This window comes from Tenrec ecaudatus, chromosome 12 (assembly GCF_050624435.1).
Source record: "Tenrec ecaudatus isolate mTenEca1 chromosome 12, mTenEca1.hap1, whole genome shotgun sequence".
Taxonomy (NCBI): Eukaryota; Metazoa; Chordata; class Mammalia; order Afrosoricida; family Tenrecidae; genus Tenrec; species Tenrec ecaudatus.
In genome coordinates this window covers 100,401,749-100,420,701 of record NC_134541.1, presented here as the reverse complement: position 1 = coordinate 100,420,701, position 18,953 = coordinate 100,401,749, and the positions used below count along the sequence as shown (strand labels likewise).

General features: G+C 48.0%; 1 protein-coding gene across 1 annotated transcript in view; it reads left to right on the top strand.

Moving 5' to 3' along the window:
* The window catches only part of SNX29 (sorting nexin 29), a 499,345-nt gene that overhangs the window by 27,383 nt on the left and 453,009 nt on the right, over positions 1–18,953 (top strand). Inside the window, exons 3-4 of the mRNA XM_075564274.1 lie at positions 1,527–1,579; positions 16,396–16,520. Coding sequence (XP_075420389.1) covers positions 1,527–1,579; positions 16,396–16,520 — 178 coding nt within the window. The remainder of the gene's footprint in view (positions 1–1,526; positions 1,580–16,395; positions 16,521–18,953) is intronic.

Below are 18,953 nucleotides of genomic sequence, written 5' to 3'. Positions count from 1 at the left end.
CACTTTGACATACTTGGGAATGCCATTACTCAGAGTGAGCCAATGGCTCTTTCTTTGAGTGGTAAAGACTTGGCCAGTGCAGGGGCCGTGTAACTACAGAGTCTATATAATTAGTAGTAATAGGTGTTATTATTTTTGTGTATATGTATGATAGTTTGTTTTTAGTTGCTGTTCAGTCGAGTCTGACTCACAGCAATGCATGTGTACAGGACAGAGCAGATGTTGCTTGTTTTAAGATTAGGCTTTAAGACCCCAGATGCTATTCTTTTTGATATCTAGACACCATCTAATTTCTTCACCACACCTGTATCTTCAGTGGTCCCTTCATGAGGAGGACATTGAACAGGGAGTCAAACCAATTTCAATGTGGCCTCGAAACAGGAAGGAATGGAAGTCTTTGTGTGTTGCTCATCTTGTTATTATAATTGCTTTTGGGGTTGAGAGTGTTGTCTCTGTATTTTAATTGAATTTCATTAACGTTTACTCAGTATGTTCATCTGGGTTGACTAGAGAAACAAATTCATAGACACTCATATGTGTATAAGAAAGAACTTTATATAAAAGAGCAATTATATATTGAGAAAACCTTCCAGCTCAGTCTAAATCAAGTCCATAAGTACAATATAAGCCCATATGTCCATAAATTCATCTTTACACTCATGAAGCACATGCAATGATGCTGAATACAGGAAGACCACAGACCAGTGGGTAGAAGGTATTGTGGATCCAGTGGCAGTGGAAGCATCTCAGCGCTGGCGCGTGTCTCCACATGTCTCCTCCTGCTCTCTGAGTGCCTCAACATCAGGAAAGGGAAGACAGAGAGACTGGGTCTGGCTTCCAGTGAGCTATTTATCTCTGTCGACCCTCCAAATGAGGTCATCAAGCTGCGACCTGATTGACAGGCTAGACTCTACCCCTTTGCTAAAGTTGACAGATTATGTAACTGCCACACTCAGAAAAAAACCCCAAAAAAACCCAAATCCATTTTAAATGACAAATCCATGAAATCTGATGAACACGTGACTGAGATTTTCATGTAAGTGTTTTGAGAAATCGGTTCTGGAATGTTGTCAAGTCGTCTGTCCCCTTTGTCACTCACCCTGGATGGGACATTCTTCTCCCCCTCCCCCCCCACCCCAGTGCGTGGTTTCTGCCATTGTCACCACCACCTGGGGCTTCCTCATCCTAGTGGCATGTTGATTGTCGCCTGTTACGTATTCTGTGCTGTAGACAGTCAGTGGCCAGCTAAGAGGAGTGGCTTCCTTGGTCCTGTGTGGAAGGCTGGTTTTCCTCTTAGCACTGTTTTGAGCACGCATTTCTCTGGCAAAAGTGAGGTAAGTATTTCCTTTCCCCTGGGACTGGAAGGTTGGACTGCCCTGTCCTGCGCTGCCCTGATACCCACGGCCCAGAGACGCTCTCCCCAGCCTCCCTGCTCCTGCATCTTCCTCCTGGCCCCAAGGCTCTTGTGGGCTATTTCGACATGTCCTCTCCCAGCAACTGACACGGTGCCTTCTTTTTCTGTGCAGTGCCAGATCCGCTTTGGAGGGAGGAAGGAGATTGCTTCAGATTCCGATAGCAGGTAAATAGATTTCCTTAATCAAAAATTGATGCTCAAGATCCAAAGATGGAGAAGCTGGACCCACTTCTGTCCTTAGCCTCTGTGCTCAGCAGTGGGCCCATGTGATCTGTAGCCATCTCTGCAGTGCCTGCTCATCTTAGTAAGTTAGATTTTTGTCACTCCCTGCTGGCTGCCACGTGAGGACAGAACCAGAAATCCCTATCTGCAGACAGTTGTTTTCACGGTGGTTCATAGTCATGAAAATGTAGAAACCAAAATGTTTCACCAAAGGAGGAGTGGTTAATAAAGTGTAGTGAATTGATAGGATGGAAAAGCCATTAAAATGGTATAAAATTTGTTTTAAGTGGAAAAGTGCAGAGTATTCACACATGAAGGATGCGTATGTGTGATCGTGAACCCAACCACACCGCTCTGCTGTGGAATCCTTCCCAGTTCACAGCGACCCTGGAGGACAGAGCAGAACTGCGGTCATGCTGGCAGAAGCAAATGGCCTCATCTTTATTCTGTGGACCAACTGACTGGTGGGTTCAAGCCACTGACCTTTCAGTTAGCAGCTGAACACGACTATTGGGCAACCAGGGCTCCTGAGCATGACCCCGGTTATGTTCAACAGCAATGGGAAGGTAGATTGGAAACCAGCAACAAGCAAATCAAAAAACAGAACTTGGCAAGAAACACTAAACTATGAACAGAGAGTTTGCTGGGGCGAATACTGTTGGGAATCTATATACTTTCTAGTATTTTCCATAGTTCCTTCTGTGAACATGTGAATGTCTAAAGTAAAATACATGTTTCGAAACACCTGAAAGTTGCCGTTGACACGTATGACCTGAGGAAGGCTTGACTAATTGAATAAGCTTATCATATTGACTGGGACGTGGGCCACCCAGAGGGGTCTGAGCCTTTCCGGCTGGTTTCCTGAAACCATCAAATCAGCTGAGTCACCATCAGCTGGCCAGGAGCATTCCCGTTGGGGGGTGGGGGTGGGGGTGGAGGTTGGGAAGGACAGGAAACTTGCTTGCTCAGCATTCATTCTTCCTGGGCCTGTTCCTCCCTCTCTCTGCCCATGGAGCCAGGCATTCCGCCTGCCCTTTAGCCTCTCGTTTGCCTGTGGTGTGAGGCTGCCCAGCTCCTCGAAAAACTACTTCCGTCTTGTCTTGAGGCTCATGTGAGACTGGCGTCTGTTTTAAATGACACTCTCCTTCCCTCTTAGCTTCATTTTCAAACTAAATGGATTATACCTTCTGCAGACTGCTTTTGTCTGGTACCTGCCTCCTCTACTGCTAGAACTCCAGTTCTGTGAGGGCAGATGGAGGGCTTGCTTGCTGGTAGCCCTGAGCTGGAGGATTTGCTGTCTGGGGCTGTGGCGTGACCACACAGTTATGGGATTGTCTCATGGCTGCACGTCACCAGCACCGATCCCGGGCACCTGCAGGCCCTCAGTGTAAGAGTGTGACACTGGATTGCTCTGCCCGGGGCCTGGGATGGGGCTGGAAATGGCATCGGTCCACACAGGGCTTCTGCTCTTGTGATCAGAGCTGCCTGGGATGCTGGATTGATAATCCAGATTGCATGTCCACTCCTGGATCTGCAGCACAGAGTGGGCATCTGTGTATAGTAGGGGACTGTGTGTCTGTGTGGAATGTGTGTGTGTGTGTGTGTGTGTGTGTGTGTGTGTGTAGTGTGTACGTGCCTCAGTGGGGGTGTGCCTGAAGTAGGAAGGTCAGGAGTCTGTATGCTTACCAAGCTCCTGAGGAAATCCTGATCGACACCAAAATTGTCTTTCCAATCACTGTTGCCGATCCTGGGATAGTTAAGGGGCTCACCCTTCCCCTCTCCTGGGAAAACATGTATATGTGTATGTGTGTAGGTCATGTATACATGTAGGAAACATGGGATGAAAAGATAGTGGGACATTTTCTAGAACTTTTTGAAGCTCCCTGGTATATCAGTGAAAACTTTTTTCTTCTCTTCACAATTGTGCTATGTCTTCTCTGAAAGAGATAATCCTGTACCGATTACCACATTATCTTGGGTCTAATAGAACTTCAGGGCACTGACACTTGGTGGGACTTTCTGGGGCTCTCAAGGTTTCCGCCTTTGTCAGGGTGGGGTTTACCAATTTTCTCTCTCTCTCCGTGGAAAATAGTTGAGTTTTCCTTCTCTGACAGGCTCCCGCCCTACACAGGTTCCAGCTTTCGTAGCTTTACTGTACTTTCATTGTGTGAGACATTATCTTATAGTAGAATTAAGATCTTCATGACTGCTGCTTATGGCTCAAAGGCATATGCAGCTTAGTGCTAGTCAAAATAGTTAAGACTCAGTGGCCATTACTACGCTCCTTGCTTTACCTGGAGTAGGGGTCTGAAAACGTTTGTGGAAAATGGGAGTGGGTAGCATTTTCCTTTGGGTACAGGTGAGAAGACATCCCAGGTCCGCTCTCCAAAGTGCCAGAGTTGGGAGTTGGATCTGGTCCCTGGGGCTCCAAAGTCCCTTGTCTTTCTGTCACGCCAGTTAGCAATTAGAGAAATGAGTTTTGCAGCTTTCTTTTTGTGGAGAAGGTGTTTTTCCCTCAAGAGGTGCCTTGTCATTGTCGGGGTCCGGCTCCTACCTTTTCAGTGGGGTTGGCTAAAGATGGTGCCACGTTCAAGTAAGAAAGCCCACAGGGGGTCAACGTGGGTGCTGGGGACAGGTAGGTATTTCTCCTGGCTTGTAAGGATTAGGTTACAGGCTGTGATTTTCAGCTGACCCCCTACTGTGTGCCTAGCACAGAGTGTCCCCCAAATGAAAGCTTGTCTATTGCAGGACTCATGACTATTTTAGATATGAAATAAACCCACGGAGCAGAATTTCTCGGCATTACCTAAGGGCCCTGTTACTGTCCTTCCCATTCTTTTTCCAGGCCCCGTGACACGGAGGCGAAAGTCCCCACTTGGTATACATATTAACTAGAACTGAATGCAATTGCTGAGATAGGATTGTTCTGTTGAGTGTGAAACCAGTGTCAGCTGCCCAAATCCCTTGCCCTCCACTTAATTCCCACTCAAAGGGCCCCCTGGGATGCAGGAGAACTGCCCATGCAAAGCGGTGTGATGCTGGGGAGGGGAGGCCGCACAGGACTTCCTTACCATGTTCTCAGAACCCTCCTGTGGAGGAAGCAGCAGTCACGGGACTGATCCTGCGTGCACTTCTCATCCTCGCTTTGTTTTTCTCCAGGAACACAGGCTCGCTCTCCGGCCCTTTACAGCCGTTTCATGTGCCAGAGAGGCCACAACGGGTGATGTCACCCAGTGCAGGACCTCAGGGTGTCAGCCCTTCCCCAGCAACCCCTCTCCCAGGCCAGACCATGCAGAACCCTTAGTAATGTTCATAGGAAACACTTTTGAAAACAAGTTTTAATCATAGACTAGCCCCTGATATCGTTATAAATGGCTTCAATGTCATACTACTTAGATTACATGAGTACTAAGAACCAAACTGCTTTTGTAAAATTATTCTACATTGAACTACAGCCTTATTAGTAATTGAGTTTCTGTCTCCTTTAATTAGTATTTCCATATCAAAAATGCTATTGATATAGGTTCACAAATATTACTTACCACGATTTTGTAGCTAAATACCAGCTAATTCTTTTTGATTGAGGTTTTTATTTGTTGTTTTTAGTTTTTTAAATAAATGTTTTTCTCTGTATGAAATCCAGGGTTAAAAAAAAAAAGAAAAGAAATCCAGGGCAGGAAAATCTATAGAGATAGTAACTGGATTCATGGTGTCTTGGGGTGTGGCAGGGAGGTTGGGGGAAATGGGGAGCTACTAACAATGAGGACAAGAAAGAAGAAAATGTTCTAAAACTGATTGTGTTGATGATCATACAACTCTTCTTGATGTGATTGAGTTATTGAATTGTATGATATGTGAATTATATGCCAATGAAACTTTTAAAAAGAAATTTAAAATACATATAAAAATCTCTATTTAAGTATATCAATATGGATAAATCTGAGAATTTTATAATCCCAAATTGTAGAATTATTTGTATAGTATAGTAAATTTTGAGTTTTAAATTAATAAAACACTGTTTATGAAGCATGCAAAATAAAATACTAGCTAAAATTAACAAAATGTAATAGTTTATTTTGAACAATTTCACTGACGTACCGTTCACGTGCCATCCATTTCAATAGTTTAATCACATTAATAAGAGTTGCACAACCATCACTACAATCGATTCCAGTACACAGAATCAGTGACTGTTGCTATCCCAATGGCCATGACAGTTAGCAGTTCAGGCTTGTAGCTTGGGCAGGCAAAATTACATGAGCCGTACTTGGGTGACAGTGACAACTTTAGACTGGAAGGTTTAAAAAAGAAATAGAAGATTCAAAAGTAGACTAGCAAAGTGTTTTCACCTTCTAGGCATATTAGTACATGTAAGCTGGGCCTCTGAAAAACACCTTTCTTCTTATAACTAGCTGCAGGGATAGTTCAATAAAAATAATACATCTTTGCTGAAACACACATTTCTTAGACATTTCTTTCGGGATCACCCCACCCAGTGTCACCTGGGTGGTCTGCATCTCTCTAGTGACACCTGTGCCATGCTCTGTCGGTGAATTTGACCTTCAGAGAGACTTGACAATAGCTTAGGAATGGCTTGCCTTCTAGAAACCGTGGCCCACAGAGGACTCAGCCAGCACTGGACAGTACCTTAAAGGCTAGGTTCATTATTGTAAGAAGCATCCTCATTCCTTGTGGGGCTATAGCGAATAATCTGGAGGTTTCCCTTGGATAATAAATTGAAGAAGAGAATTAAGAGGCGTGGGGTTTAGAGCTCAATCTGAGTGCTGGTCTTTCCAGTCCAAGCAGTGCTGTGCCCTTGGGCATGTTTCTGGCATTCTGATGCCTCAGATATCCTTATAGGTAAAATAGGCCCACTATTAACCACTCATGGCACAGAGCGATTTTTTTTTCTCTTGAGAACCTGCCCTTCCAGCCACATCGGCTCCGCCCTGGAGCCCTCTCCTAAGCCATGGACCAAACGGAAACAGTAAAGCTGCTTGCATTGTTTGTATTATAAAAGCAGGAACAAATATGAAGACAATTTTCACTGATGAAGCATACAACTTTCCTCTAGTTCTTTAATGCTTCCTCCCACCCACATCATGACCCCAATTCTACCTTACAGATCCGGCTAGACCAGAGCATGTACATGAGTACAGGTAAAAGCTGGAAACACAGGGAACCCAGGACAGATAAACCCCCTCAGGACCAACAATGAGAGTAGCAATACCAGGAGGGTAAGGGGAAGGTGGGGGGAGAAAGGGGGAACCTATCACAATGATCTGCATATAACCCCCTCCCATGGGGATGAACAACAAAAAAGTGGGTGATGGGAGACATTGGTCAGTGTAAGACATGAAAAAATAATAATTTATAAATTATCAAGGGTTGGGGAGGGAGGGAGGGGGAAAATGAGAAGCTGATCCCAAGGGCTCAAGTAGAAAGAAAATGTTTTGAGAATGATGATGGCAACAAATGTACAAATGTGCTCGATACAGTGGATGTTGTGATAAGGCTGGATGAGCCCCAGTCAGGAACCTAAAATACCAAAGAGCTGCCCTCTGCTCTGCCCTCCTTGGGCCAAGTACAGCTGAAGCCCCTGATCCTGCCTCGGACGCCAGTGCCGTTGCCCACACTCCCATTCCTCCATCTGAACGGCCTCTGAAAGCAGAAGCCGTGTGATTTTTGTCTTCAGCTCCTCACAAAGGCACCTGTATGCATCTACACCTGCTTGCTTTGTTCAAGAGCACTGGGGGCCTCCTGGCTAAGCACTTGGCCGCCGCCTGAAAGGCCAGTGGTTGAAACCCGCCGGCTACCCTGGGAGGTGACCATCCGTTCCCATAAAGATGGGAGGATTGGAAACGGGACCTTCTTTGTGCTCCAAAGAGTCCCGTGAGCCAAAATCGACTCACAGCCATGGACTGTGTATTTTATGGTCTTTGCTTTCGTCCTTGTGTAATGGCTCTGTTCAGACTGCTCTGCCTGGCTAAGCCCTCTGTGGTGCTACTGTGGGGAAGCCTGCGCAGGCTGTGGTTTGAGTGACCCTCGCAGTGGCTGCAGCATCTTGCCCTCTGCGGAGGTGTTTGCTGCGGGCAGTGAAGCAGTGCTCCCTGGAGCAGCTTTCCTTCCTTTGGGAGAGCTTTCCAGGAGTTGGGCGGTTTTAATCGCATGGCCAGTCCAGGATGAACATGTTTACCGCTGTGTGCAGGACTTGATTTTCTTGTGAACAGTATTTGTTGTTAGCAACGAGAGTGATTTGAAAGTTCTGTCACTCTGATGGCCGAAAATGGTGGTGTCGTGTCACTTCCATTTGGAGTTCCCTTGATGAATGTCAGCGTCAGTTTTTACCTTTGTCGGTGACGTGGCTCCACAGGAGAAATGTGAGGCTGTCTGCTCCCCTAAAGGTGTACAGCCTGGGAAATCCTAGGGAGCTGTCCTGTCCAATCCCACAGGGTTGCTATGAGTCGGCTTGAAGACAAGTTTGGTTGTTTTTTCCTCTGAAAACAAATAAGGTCCCTGCATTGTAAATTTATCTGATCGCCAAGATGTGTTTAAGTGTAGTTTATTTGGACTAAACCTGTGCAAGCTTGAACTGGTCCCCCAGCAGCCATACTTTTTGACTGGCCCTAGTACATTTTTGCCCGCTAGTTTATTTGCTTTGTCTTTTCGTTTTGAGATCGGTGTAGATCCACATGCAGCTTTAAGAAACTATCCAGTGAGATTCAATGTCCCATGTACTCTTCACCAAGTTTCTTCCAAAGTGACACTTTGTAACCAAGAAAGTGACATTGATGCCATCGCCCATCTGACCTCCCCATGTTTGATCTGAATCCGTCTGTGTGATTTTGTCATGTGTGCGGGTTTGGTCAGAAGCCCTGGTTAAGTCAGTGGGTAAGCAATCAACTGTGAACCCCGTCTCTGACTAACTGTCAGTGAGTGTGGGCTTTTAATGTTTTTAAAGACAAACACACATACAAATAACTTCTGGTGTTACAGCGTTTATTACAGCATTCTTTGTAGATTAGAAACATTTTAAAAATCTGCTTTTTATCACAGCATTATGATCTAAACTTCAAAGAAAATATTTTTAAGCTCTCTGTAAGCATTTAAAACAGGTGTGTAATTTTCCTCACCACATTTTAACCATATTTAAATCCTTAAACCATATTTCTCCATTCATCTATAGCATGAAGTGGCAGTATTTCCGATTTTGAGGCATGAAAATGAGTTAAATTTAGAAAATTGTAGAAGAAAGGGGAAAAAAGTACTCGTGTTATAAGTAGTTCTTTATTGAGTGGCTCTTAATTTTTTCACACAATTCCCTTCAGAATTCTTGTATGTGTGTTTGTGTTTAGCCGAGGGAATTCTGAATGCATGGTTTCATACCTTGCTGATTTTCCATTTTCTATGACACTATAAACAGGTTGGCATGTTATTATAAACTCTCGGTGAATATTTTTCAGGGTAAATAGCATTTGATTATGTGGTGTGCTAACATCTGTTTAACCAGTTCCCTGTGTGTTAAATATTTAGGTGGTTTCTGACTTCTTGTTAGTGTAAATAATGCTTTAAATATCATGGGGTTTTTTTTTAATTACAAAAATTTTTTTAAACATTTTATTAGGGGCTCATACAACTCTTATCACAATCCATGCATATACATACATCAATTGTATAAAGCACATCTGTACATTCTGTTCCTAACACTGTCTGATTGTTAAATTATAGTGCAGGAAGAATTTCAGCCAGTGGAATTCATTGGGCCATGGCTGTGAACCTTCGCGAAAGCCCACTTTATAAACATCAGTAAACCATAGGGTGGGGCCCATTTGAAATGATCATCATGGGCAGGCTCTTCTTTGGAACTGCTGGCTGATTGCTGCGTTGTTTTCCATGTGTTCTCTGACCAGCACTGACGGAGGCTGCTTTTTGTAGGTATCATTGGCCCTAGCTACAGTGGCATTGCAGCTTGGCACATGAGGGGAAGCTGCCCCACTTCCATGGTTTCTTTGGTTTTCTCAAAAAGACTCCCAGACCGCTGCAATAAAGTAAAGAATCCATTTGAATTCTGCCCTTGTGCCACAAGGTTACTTTGTTACATTTCATAGAGCACAGGATACTTTGGACACAGATTCCTGGGGCAGGTTAATCTTCCAACCTTCAGATGTAGGACAGATTCAGGAAAACAAATGCCAGCAGGACCTCATCCGTGACATTGTGCAGCCAGTGCAGAGTCCAGCCATGCTGGTGCCGGTGGTTTAAAACTTAAGTTTAAAATTTAGCTGGACGATGTTATTTCATTTTCTGTTCATTAACTCCTTCTCGACTTGATCACACTTGCGCCAAGCACATCATGAACAGTTTTTTTTCAACAGCTTTTTTTGAGATCTAGTTCACACATCATAAAAGCTACCCGTTAGAAGTGTAACATTCCGTGCTGAATTCCCGAGTCCAGCCCCAGTGTGCTTGCCTGTTCAGTACATTTCATATGCGTGGAGTCATACAAGATGTGTCCTTCAGGGACTGCTTCTCTCTCACTTGGCATGTTGCCCTCAGTGATCATTGGTGCCCGAGCCTAACAATAACACCCCAACCCACACTCACTGCCACCGAGTCATGCCAACTGATGGTGGCCCTCTAAGAAAGGGTAGAACTGCCCCTGTGGGTTTCTGAGATTGTAACTCTTTCTGAGAATTGAATGCCCAGCCTAGCAATATAAATCCTTCTTCCATTATATTGTCTGTACCTTATTTTTAAATCTTTGATTTGTAGGTCACAGTGGAGAAATGCTTTCTGCCAGGACAGTCCAGTGGGTAAAGAAGGGCATCCTGATCAGTAAGGTGGAAGGCCGTGCAAAACAGGGCATTGTCTGCGAGAGTAGATGGACACAGTGGCTACTGCCATGGCCTCAGACACGGCATCATCTGGGAGGATGGCACAGGATCGGCCAATGGTTGGATCTGTTATCATTTACAGTGTTCCCTTTCTTCCTAGGTGGACATTTGGGCGGCTTCCAGTTTCTGCCTTTAACTAATAGCGCTGCAGAACAATTATGTAAATTCAAAGCATGCATAAAATATGTGCGCGGCCACACTGGGCAATTATATAAACCCTCCTGTATTTAAAAGAACAAGTGGATTACCTTCATGTAGTTTCAGAACTGGTGGACGGTGTTGCATGCTCTGTCTGTTCTATCGCCCCGTGGCAGGGCCATTAACTGGTAAACAGCTATGTTCATAAAACGTGGAGTGAATTTTGTTTGTTGGCTTTTTAAATTATACCTTTAAAACCACCACTATTACATAAGTGCCTCCGCTTAATTGAAAATACGCAACCAACTCCATAACTGGGGCTAGAAGTTGGAGGCGATACAATGCCTTGGAGGCTGCCAGCCAGCCACAGCGATGCCCTGGGCTGTGGACTTAGCAGAGAGCATTCTGGGAAATAGGAGAGATGAGCTGAGGAAATACAAAGCTGCACCATGGCAGGTGCCCCTTGCATCTCGCAGAAGTCTCCCATGTCACTGAGTGAAGGCGAGAAGAGAGAGAAGTCCTGTGGGTAATGGTTACGCTCCCAAGATACTGACCAGACGACCTTCCCAAGTCTTCACTTATATTACCCCATAATGTACGGTCTTCTGAAATGTTTATCCGGGAGGGATGATTATCTTGGCGATGTCCACCATAGAACCTAATGACTAGTGGGAGTTAAGAAACTCCTGCTCTGAGGGAGTGAATGATGGGATGCCAGGCAGCCTGCTGGGTGCAAGGGCAACCCCGGGCAGTGGGAGCTGATCCTTGGTATCAGAGAGCTCTCCGCAGTCAGGGATCAGGCGTGCTGCAGGAGGGAGATACTCCGGCTGAGAAAGCACTTGGGAAGGGACACCGAGAGGACATCTTGAGCAACCAGTAGGTGTGAGTGCAGACCACATGGACAGGTGAGAAAGGTCACAGCGAGGGCAGATCTTCAGTAGAAAGGCAGGGCTGTAATGAGCTGGTGACAGGACCTGTGGCGAGCAGAGTGTTCTGCTGTCGTCACCTGTGTCAGACTGGCAGTTCCTCCCAGGGCTGTGTATATGGCTGTGTGTGATCTTATGCAGCAGGGACACTAGCTTTAGGCTGTTCACCTGCATTCCATTCCCAGTTGGGGCCATGCTTTCTCTGGAGCTGGCAGGGTAACCAAACAAACTGCCAAAAGATTGTGCCTGAGATTCGCACCATTTAAAGGTACGGGTCTGGTTCGCTGGTCCCTCCAACCAAACCATACTCATTGCCCTGGACTTGATTCTGACTCACAGCAGTCTGATAGGGCACCGGCCCTGGGGGTTTCTGAGGCTGTAAATCCTTAGGGAGGTGGAAAGCCTCGTCTTTTCCCCTATGGAGTGACTGGTGGTTCCCACCTGCTAACCTCGTGGTTAGCAGCCCATGTGTAACCCACTGTACCACTAGGGCTCCCTACTCAGACACAGTGGCCCAGGGTGAAAGGACGAGGGCTAGGAAGACTCGGATGGATAGTTGCAAGTTGTGTTGACAATGCCCTTGTGTATCCTAACCTGGGGCTCACTAGAGACACCAGAGTCTAATGAAAGGCTAATGCGGCCTCACGTCCTGGGTGCTCTGTGGTGAGTTTAAGGAAACGCCTGTGCCCTGACTGACCTTCAGATGGATCTTGGTTGGGCCTGGCCACCGGCGCCCTATAAAAGCACCTTGGGTAGATCTTCTGCCCAGCCAGCTTGAGAGCTAGAGTGGGTGAGATAACTCCCTGCTGGAGCTCCTCGGGAACCTGGTTGATGGGTAAGAAAACACGAAGCTCCCAGAGGCCCCTGTTGCTGGGTGGTAGAGCCGGAATGGACACCAGAGTCAGTCTGATCATGTGGTTCCCAGCCAAGGGTGTTCTTGCTGCCCAGGACACAGTTGGCAGTGTGGTTACAACAGGGAGCAAGAGGGGTTGTGATATGGCATTCAGCAGTATGAGGCCAGGATATTGTTCAACATCCCTCATTGCACAGGACAACCCCCCGGGGCAGAGAATGGTCTGGTCCAAAATGCCAAGAGACCAAGAGTCAGGAACCCTGCTTAAAGCCAGAGCCTGCAATTCTGCTTTGCTGGCACTTAGTGAGCCCGCCTTTGGCGTGGGCTGCTTGCACTGCCTGCGTTGCTAGTTTTCCATGGTCTTGTTTGGTCTTTCTCCAGCTTGAGTTTCTGCTTCTCGTATCAGACTGACGTTTTCAGAATGCCCAAGGAAGCCCTGGTGGCCTAGTGGCTACGAGTTGGCCTGCTGAGGGCTAGATCAGCAGTTCAAAACACCAGCCGTTCCTTGGGAGGAAGATGGGCCTTTCTAATCCTGTAAACAGTTACAGTTTCCGAAACTCATAGGGGCAGTTCTTCCCTGCCCTGCAGGGTCACACTGAGTCAGAATTGACTCCGTGACACTGAGTTTGGAGTGTGTGTGTTTAAAATTGTGCTGAGGACAGAGGATCTTCTGGTCAGTTCATTCCTTGTGGCCCTATTCTCCGAGGGCTGTCGCCAAGTGGTAGAGCCAGAATCGACAGCAGTCAGTCTGAGCCTGTGCTTTAGGGCCTTCTAGAAAGCTGGCTGGCTTTGGGCACCATTGGATTGAGGATGGTGCGGGAAGAGGAGTGGCTCTCTTTGACGTGGGTGGACCGTAGGCTCCGTCTTTTGTCCCTGGGCAAACAGGCCTCAGAGCTCATGGCCTGGCTGCCCTTCCTATTTCCTTCTCGCCAGTGCTGTCCTGCTTGCCTGGCGACATCATTATCGTTATATAAAAACAACGATCGTGATGCCTTCAGGTGTGGCAAAGTCTCCTTTCCTCAACCCTGATTTTGAAAGGTCTCCTTGTTTCCACCTGTACCAGGTGCTGCATGGATGTCATGTCTGCAAACATGGGAAGGTATAAAGGCTTTGGTTAATTTTGGAGAACTCTAAACACAGGCCAACAGGACTGGTGGTGTAGTGGTTACTTGTCGAGCTGTGATCTGAAAGCTCAGCAGTTTGAAATGACCATCCACCTTGTGGGAGACAGACAGGGCTTCCTATCCCATAAAGAGTTACAGTCTTGGAAACTCCCAGGGGCAGTTCAGCCCTATAGTGTTGTTAGGAGTCAGCAGGAATTCAAGGGCAGTGAGCTAAACAGCCCAGGATGTTTTTCCTCCGGAGGCAAGGGCTTGTCAGCTTATTTGTCTGGATTCTGTTTTGGTTACTGTGGAATTTACTTTTGATGGCTTGCGTGGAGCCCGCCTGTTTTCTGATCATAGGCCTGCGGGTACATGTAGGCCGCAGGCTGACTGGTGTGTTTACCACCCATGTTTATGAGTGCTTCTCTGAAGGGGAATGGTCGGTTCTGTGGTTCAAGGTCACCCACTGCCAGCCCACTGAAACACTGTTCCCAGAACATGCGCTGGGTGCCAGGTCCCTGGCCAGATTCAGGGGACAGAGGGAAGGCAAGGTGGGGTTGGATGGAGGTACTGGGTCTCACAGAAAGTTAAGTGCTCGATGACTAACTGCAAGGCTGGTGGTTTGAACCCACTTGAGGAGCCCTGGTTGTGCGGAGGTTACACGCTGAGCCACTAGATCAGTAGTTCTGCTACTGTGGAAACCACTAGCCCTCCCTGGGAGAAAGATGAGGATTTCTACGCACAGAAAGGACTTCAGTTTCGGAAACCCACGGGGACAGTGTTACCAGTTCCTATAGGGTCGCTGTGGGTCAGATTTTTCCAGAGGTCCCTCGGGTTCTGGCAGGCCACAGCCATGGCAAACCTGATGGAGCAGAGCCCCACTTTGACTTGTGGGGTGGCCAGGAGCTGAAATCAAGCTGACAGATGCTGGTCCTGTTTTTAAATTTTATTTTGTGGTTACTTGTGGGGAGGGTCCCCGTGGACCAGTTGGCAGTGGTGACTTCTGCTGGGCTGGCAGGGCCAGCTGTGGCCATGGCCCCAGGCTCCGTTCTGTGCCTCTGCTAAGGTCAGGCCAGGGTTCTCTGCCGTTGCTGCAAAGGGTGGGTAGGAAGTGAGAGGCTCTTTGTCTCTGCAGAGAAGATGAGCATGCCGCCTTGGCGGGCTGGTGGGGCTGTGAAGCTCACCGTGATGGGAGAGGGCTGCTGCTGCTAGGGTCTTTTCGCCTTGGTTTCTCCCAGTGGGAAATGGAGGCAGGGACACCTGCACCTCTATTAGCACTGGCTGGGGAGGGGCTAGTGGAACAATTACGGTGAACATGTTCTTACTACTCAGAGTGATAGACACTCCAGCTGTCATTACTGTAGGTGTGGCCGTGGGTACAGGAGGCAGGGCATGCCTACATGTGGGCAAGGGGGAGCCAGGTGATAGTGACCTCACAGCTTCTATTTGGGCCTCATTGCCCAACCTGCTGCTGCGTGTCATGCCCCGGTCATATAGCTCCAGGGTCACGCTATTCAGGCCATACAGCCTAAGCCAGTCCCGGCTTATACCTCATGGATGGCTTCCGGAAACCAGACACCCACCACCTTGTCCTGTTTCATTTTCTTGAAGGTTCTTGCCATCTGAAAAGAAGCCTATTTGTTTGTCGCTCTCTTCTTGTTATTGTTAGGTGCTGTGCTGTCAGTTCTGACAGCAGCCCGAGAGACAGAGTAGAACCAGCCTGGAGTTTTCTGATCTCTAATATATGGAGCACGTGACCTGGTCTTTCCACTGAGGAGCTGTTGCCGGGTTCAAACTGCTCAACTGTTGCACCTCTAGGGCTCCTTCCAGAATGATGCAGATGTGTGGCGGGCTCACTTGGTGTCCCACTCCCACCTTTGTATCCCTAGAGCCTAGGCAAGGGCAGGAAACAGTTGTCAAAGGAGTGGCTAGAAGCGACCTAAGTCTGAAGATCTACTGGCCCCTGCACCTGCGACCCTCGGGGGTTGTGGAGAAACCCTGGTGGGCAGGGGGGGGGGGTTGTGTCATTGCTGTGACCTCATCTTTGTGCGAACAAGTTCCTTCATCTCCCGTTTCTTTGGTTAGAGAGAAATCAATTTAATTATGTGCACAGTGATTGTAACTTAATTGAAAATTCTGTCAACCCTGGTCTGGCTTTACAATGTAATCACTTACAACAGAATCAAGAACAAGAATCAGAATTCATCTTATTTTTCAATGTATGTAACAGGCCATGAAATTACACAGTGCTTCCAATTTGGCAGGCTGGCAAGTTCATGCTCTGAAAATAAAAGCTTATTCCTTAAACTGTGTGATACGAATTAGAGTTGAAACTAGTGAATTGGATACAATTAATACTCAACCCCCCTAAACTGATTTGTTTTTAAATTGGTTTTCTTTTTAAATCCCCTGCTGGCTGCCTGTATTTCCCTTGTTGCTGTGAATTACCAGCCAGCTTTCAGGCATCTGGGACACAGGGCCTGGCTGGGGGGGGGGCTTCCTGTGGCAGGTAAAACATACACCCATTGAAGAGAGGTAGTAAAGCCAATGTCCAAGCCCCTGCCTGTACTTCCAAGGTACCTACTTGGGTGGCACAGAGGGTTAAGCGCTCAGCTACCAAGGCAAAGATTGGTGGTTTGAGCACATTCAAAGGCATCTCTGAAGACCTGGCGATCTGGTTCTGAATGGCTGCAGCCTCGAAAACCTCACGGGGAGGTTCTGCTCTGTATGCCCTGATTCAGAACTAACTCCACCCCAACTCGCCACTGCTGCCTGCACTTGGCAGGTGCCTCTGATCACCTTCATGCTGAGGTGTATGCCTGACTGATGAGCCCTTCTCCCACAGGGTGACCTGTCTGTGTGCCCAGTTCGAAGCTGTCCTCCAGCATGGCCTGAAGAGGAGCCGGGGGCTGGCACTGACAGCGGCGGCCATCAAGCAGGCCGCGGGCTTTGCCAGCAAAACCGAGACAGGTATGGCTTAGGGACGGGACGGGAGGCGGCCTCTCCCCATCTCTCGCATGCTCTGTACTTTCTGCGTTTAATAGCAGCCAAGGCAGCTATGGTACAGTTAATGGAGGCGAGACAGGCATCCTCATGCAAGGATGATGCGCTTGTAGACACAACAGTATTTGTGTGCCCAGGCACCTCCACTGCACTGAAGTCATCCTGGGGCAGAAGTCCACCCTGACAGTCTCCGCAGGCATCAGGGGCCTCCGCCAAGGGGCCTCTTCAGCAAATGTGACACAGCGATTGCTGGGCAAATGCATGATTGCTCTTATTTTATGCACGTGAGAGCGTGGTGTTTCATTATTAAATGCCGTCCACAAGGTCAGCAGAGCTTGCTCGGGTGGGGGTGGGGCTGCTCTTGGTGCTAGCCCAGCACTGGGTTCCTACCTGGGCCCAAGAGCTTCTTGGGGCTTTGCTTTTTGAAGATGGCTTTCTGAAGCCCCTAGACAAAAGGAATGCTCAGATGATGGAATTTACCACAAATGGTTTGAAGCCCCCTCCTATGCAGAGTCGAACCCTAAACCCAGTGCCATGGTGGATTTTCCAGAGTGTCAGTCTTTATGGGAGCAGATGGCCTTGGCTTTCCTCCCACAGAGCAGCTGCTGGGTTTGCAATGTCCACTTGCAGCTAGAGGCCCAGTGCCTAACCCACTGTGCCACCAGGATGTGTTGTCAGTGGCTGTTGAGTTGGTTCTAACTCATAGCCACCCTATGCACAACCCAAGATCCACAGCCAGGGAGCTGATTCTGACTCATAGCACCTTATTTGGGGTTTCTGAAAAGCGCTCAGTCTTTTGGGGAGCAGAAACCTAACTTCCACAGAACAGCTGGTGTGCGTGAGCCCCTCCACCTTGTGGTGAGCAGCCAAACCTGCATGGCACCAGGGCTCCTTCATATGTGGAGCAGTAACCGCCAAGAGTTCAAGCCTGATGCCTCTGAGTCGATTCCTACGAATAGGCCGCAGAACTGACGGCGCAGGTTTCCAGGCCTGTAAACCTTTGTCTTTCTCTGAGGAGTGGCGGGCAGGCCTTTCAGTGGGCAGCTGAGCTCGTCCCTGTGTGCCACCAGGGCCCTTTTTAGTAATCGATACCTTCATTCCCGCCACTGCCCCGGAGAGGAGCTGTCACAGCCACGTGCTTCAAGAGGCACCTTGCACTGGCTGCTCTGTATAAAACCACGCCAGCTGCTTCTCCCTCCAAATTGCAGACGGGGCTGGTGGTTGCAGCCTTATGTGGGAAAGCATCCTCTCCGGCCAGTGCTCTGGTGTGGGGAGACATCTGGAGATGGAGTGAATCTTCTTCTTCCCCCGGCCCTCCAGCACGTCTCTGACTCCTGTTTGCCTCTCTCCCAGTTGTTTCTTTTCAGAGCTGGATGTGAGCCCTATTGTTCTAGGTCAGGGGTCCTCAAACTTTTTAAACAGGGGGCCAGTTCACTGTCCCTCAGACCCTTTGGAGGGCCGAACTATAGTTAAAACAAAACTATGGACAAATTCCTATGCACACTGTCCATATCTTATTTTGAAGTAAAAAACAAAAGGGGCAAAAACACCGGTGGGCCAGATAAATGTCCTTGGTGGGCCACATGTGGCCCGCGGGCCGTAGTTTGAGGACGCCTACTATAGGTGTTGCTTCTGTGCTTCTTGGTCCCCTCTTTCAAAGCCAGGGTGTCCAGAGCCAGCTCAGAGAAGAGCCAGCCTCTGGGCCTCACTGCCTTAGCCAGCTCGAGGCCAGCTTAGAGTGTGTCCCAGTGGCTTCTCATCGCTATGATAGGTTATGAGTGGATCGGGGAGGAGGCACATGAGCTTTTTCCAGTGCCTCCCCAGGCCCCACCTTTCCTCGCTTGTCCACCTGAATGTCTTCTGGGGCACTGCTTCAGAGGGCCGAGTATGGAGTAAATCACGAAGCTCTTGGTCAGCCTCCATCGCTCTGAAGGTTGATTCTTGCTCAGCCTTGGGAAGGCTTCCCTCTCTGAGCCTGTGCTTGCACCTGGGAAGGGCATTGGCTCTCTCTGGAGGGCTGTCGCCACGACTTGGAAGGTAGCTGTCTGACTTCGCAGCATCTGACCTAGTGATTCACAACCTGTGGATCGCAACACCTTTGGGGGTCAAATGACCCTTTCATAGGGGTTACCTGATTTATAACAGCAGCAAAATTATAGTTATGAAATAGCAATGAAAATAATCTTATGGCTGGGGGGGTCAACACAACATGAGGAACAGTATGAAAGGGTCATGACATTAGGAAGGTTGAGAACCACTGATGTAAGCAATGTCCAGCCGTGGCCCTCCTCTCCCAACATCCTTCAAGCTCTAACCTCTTCCTCTACCTTGCCCACCCTTTCCCCAGGTAGAAAGCCTCATTCTGTCCCTTCCAGAGGGGCAGTTATTTTGTTCTTTGGC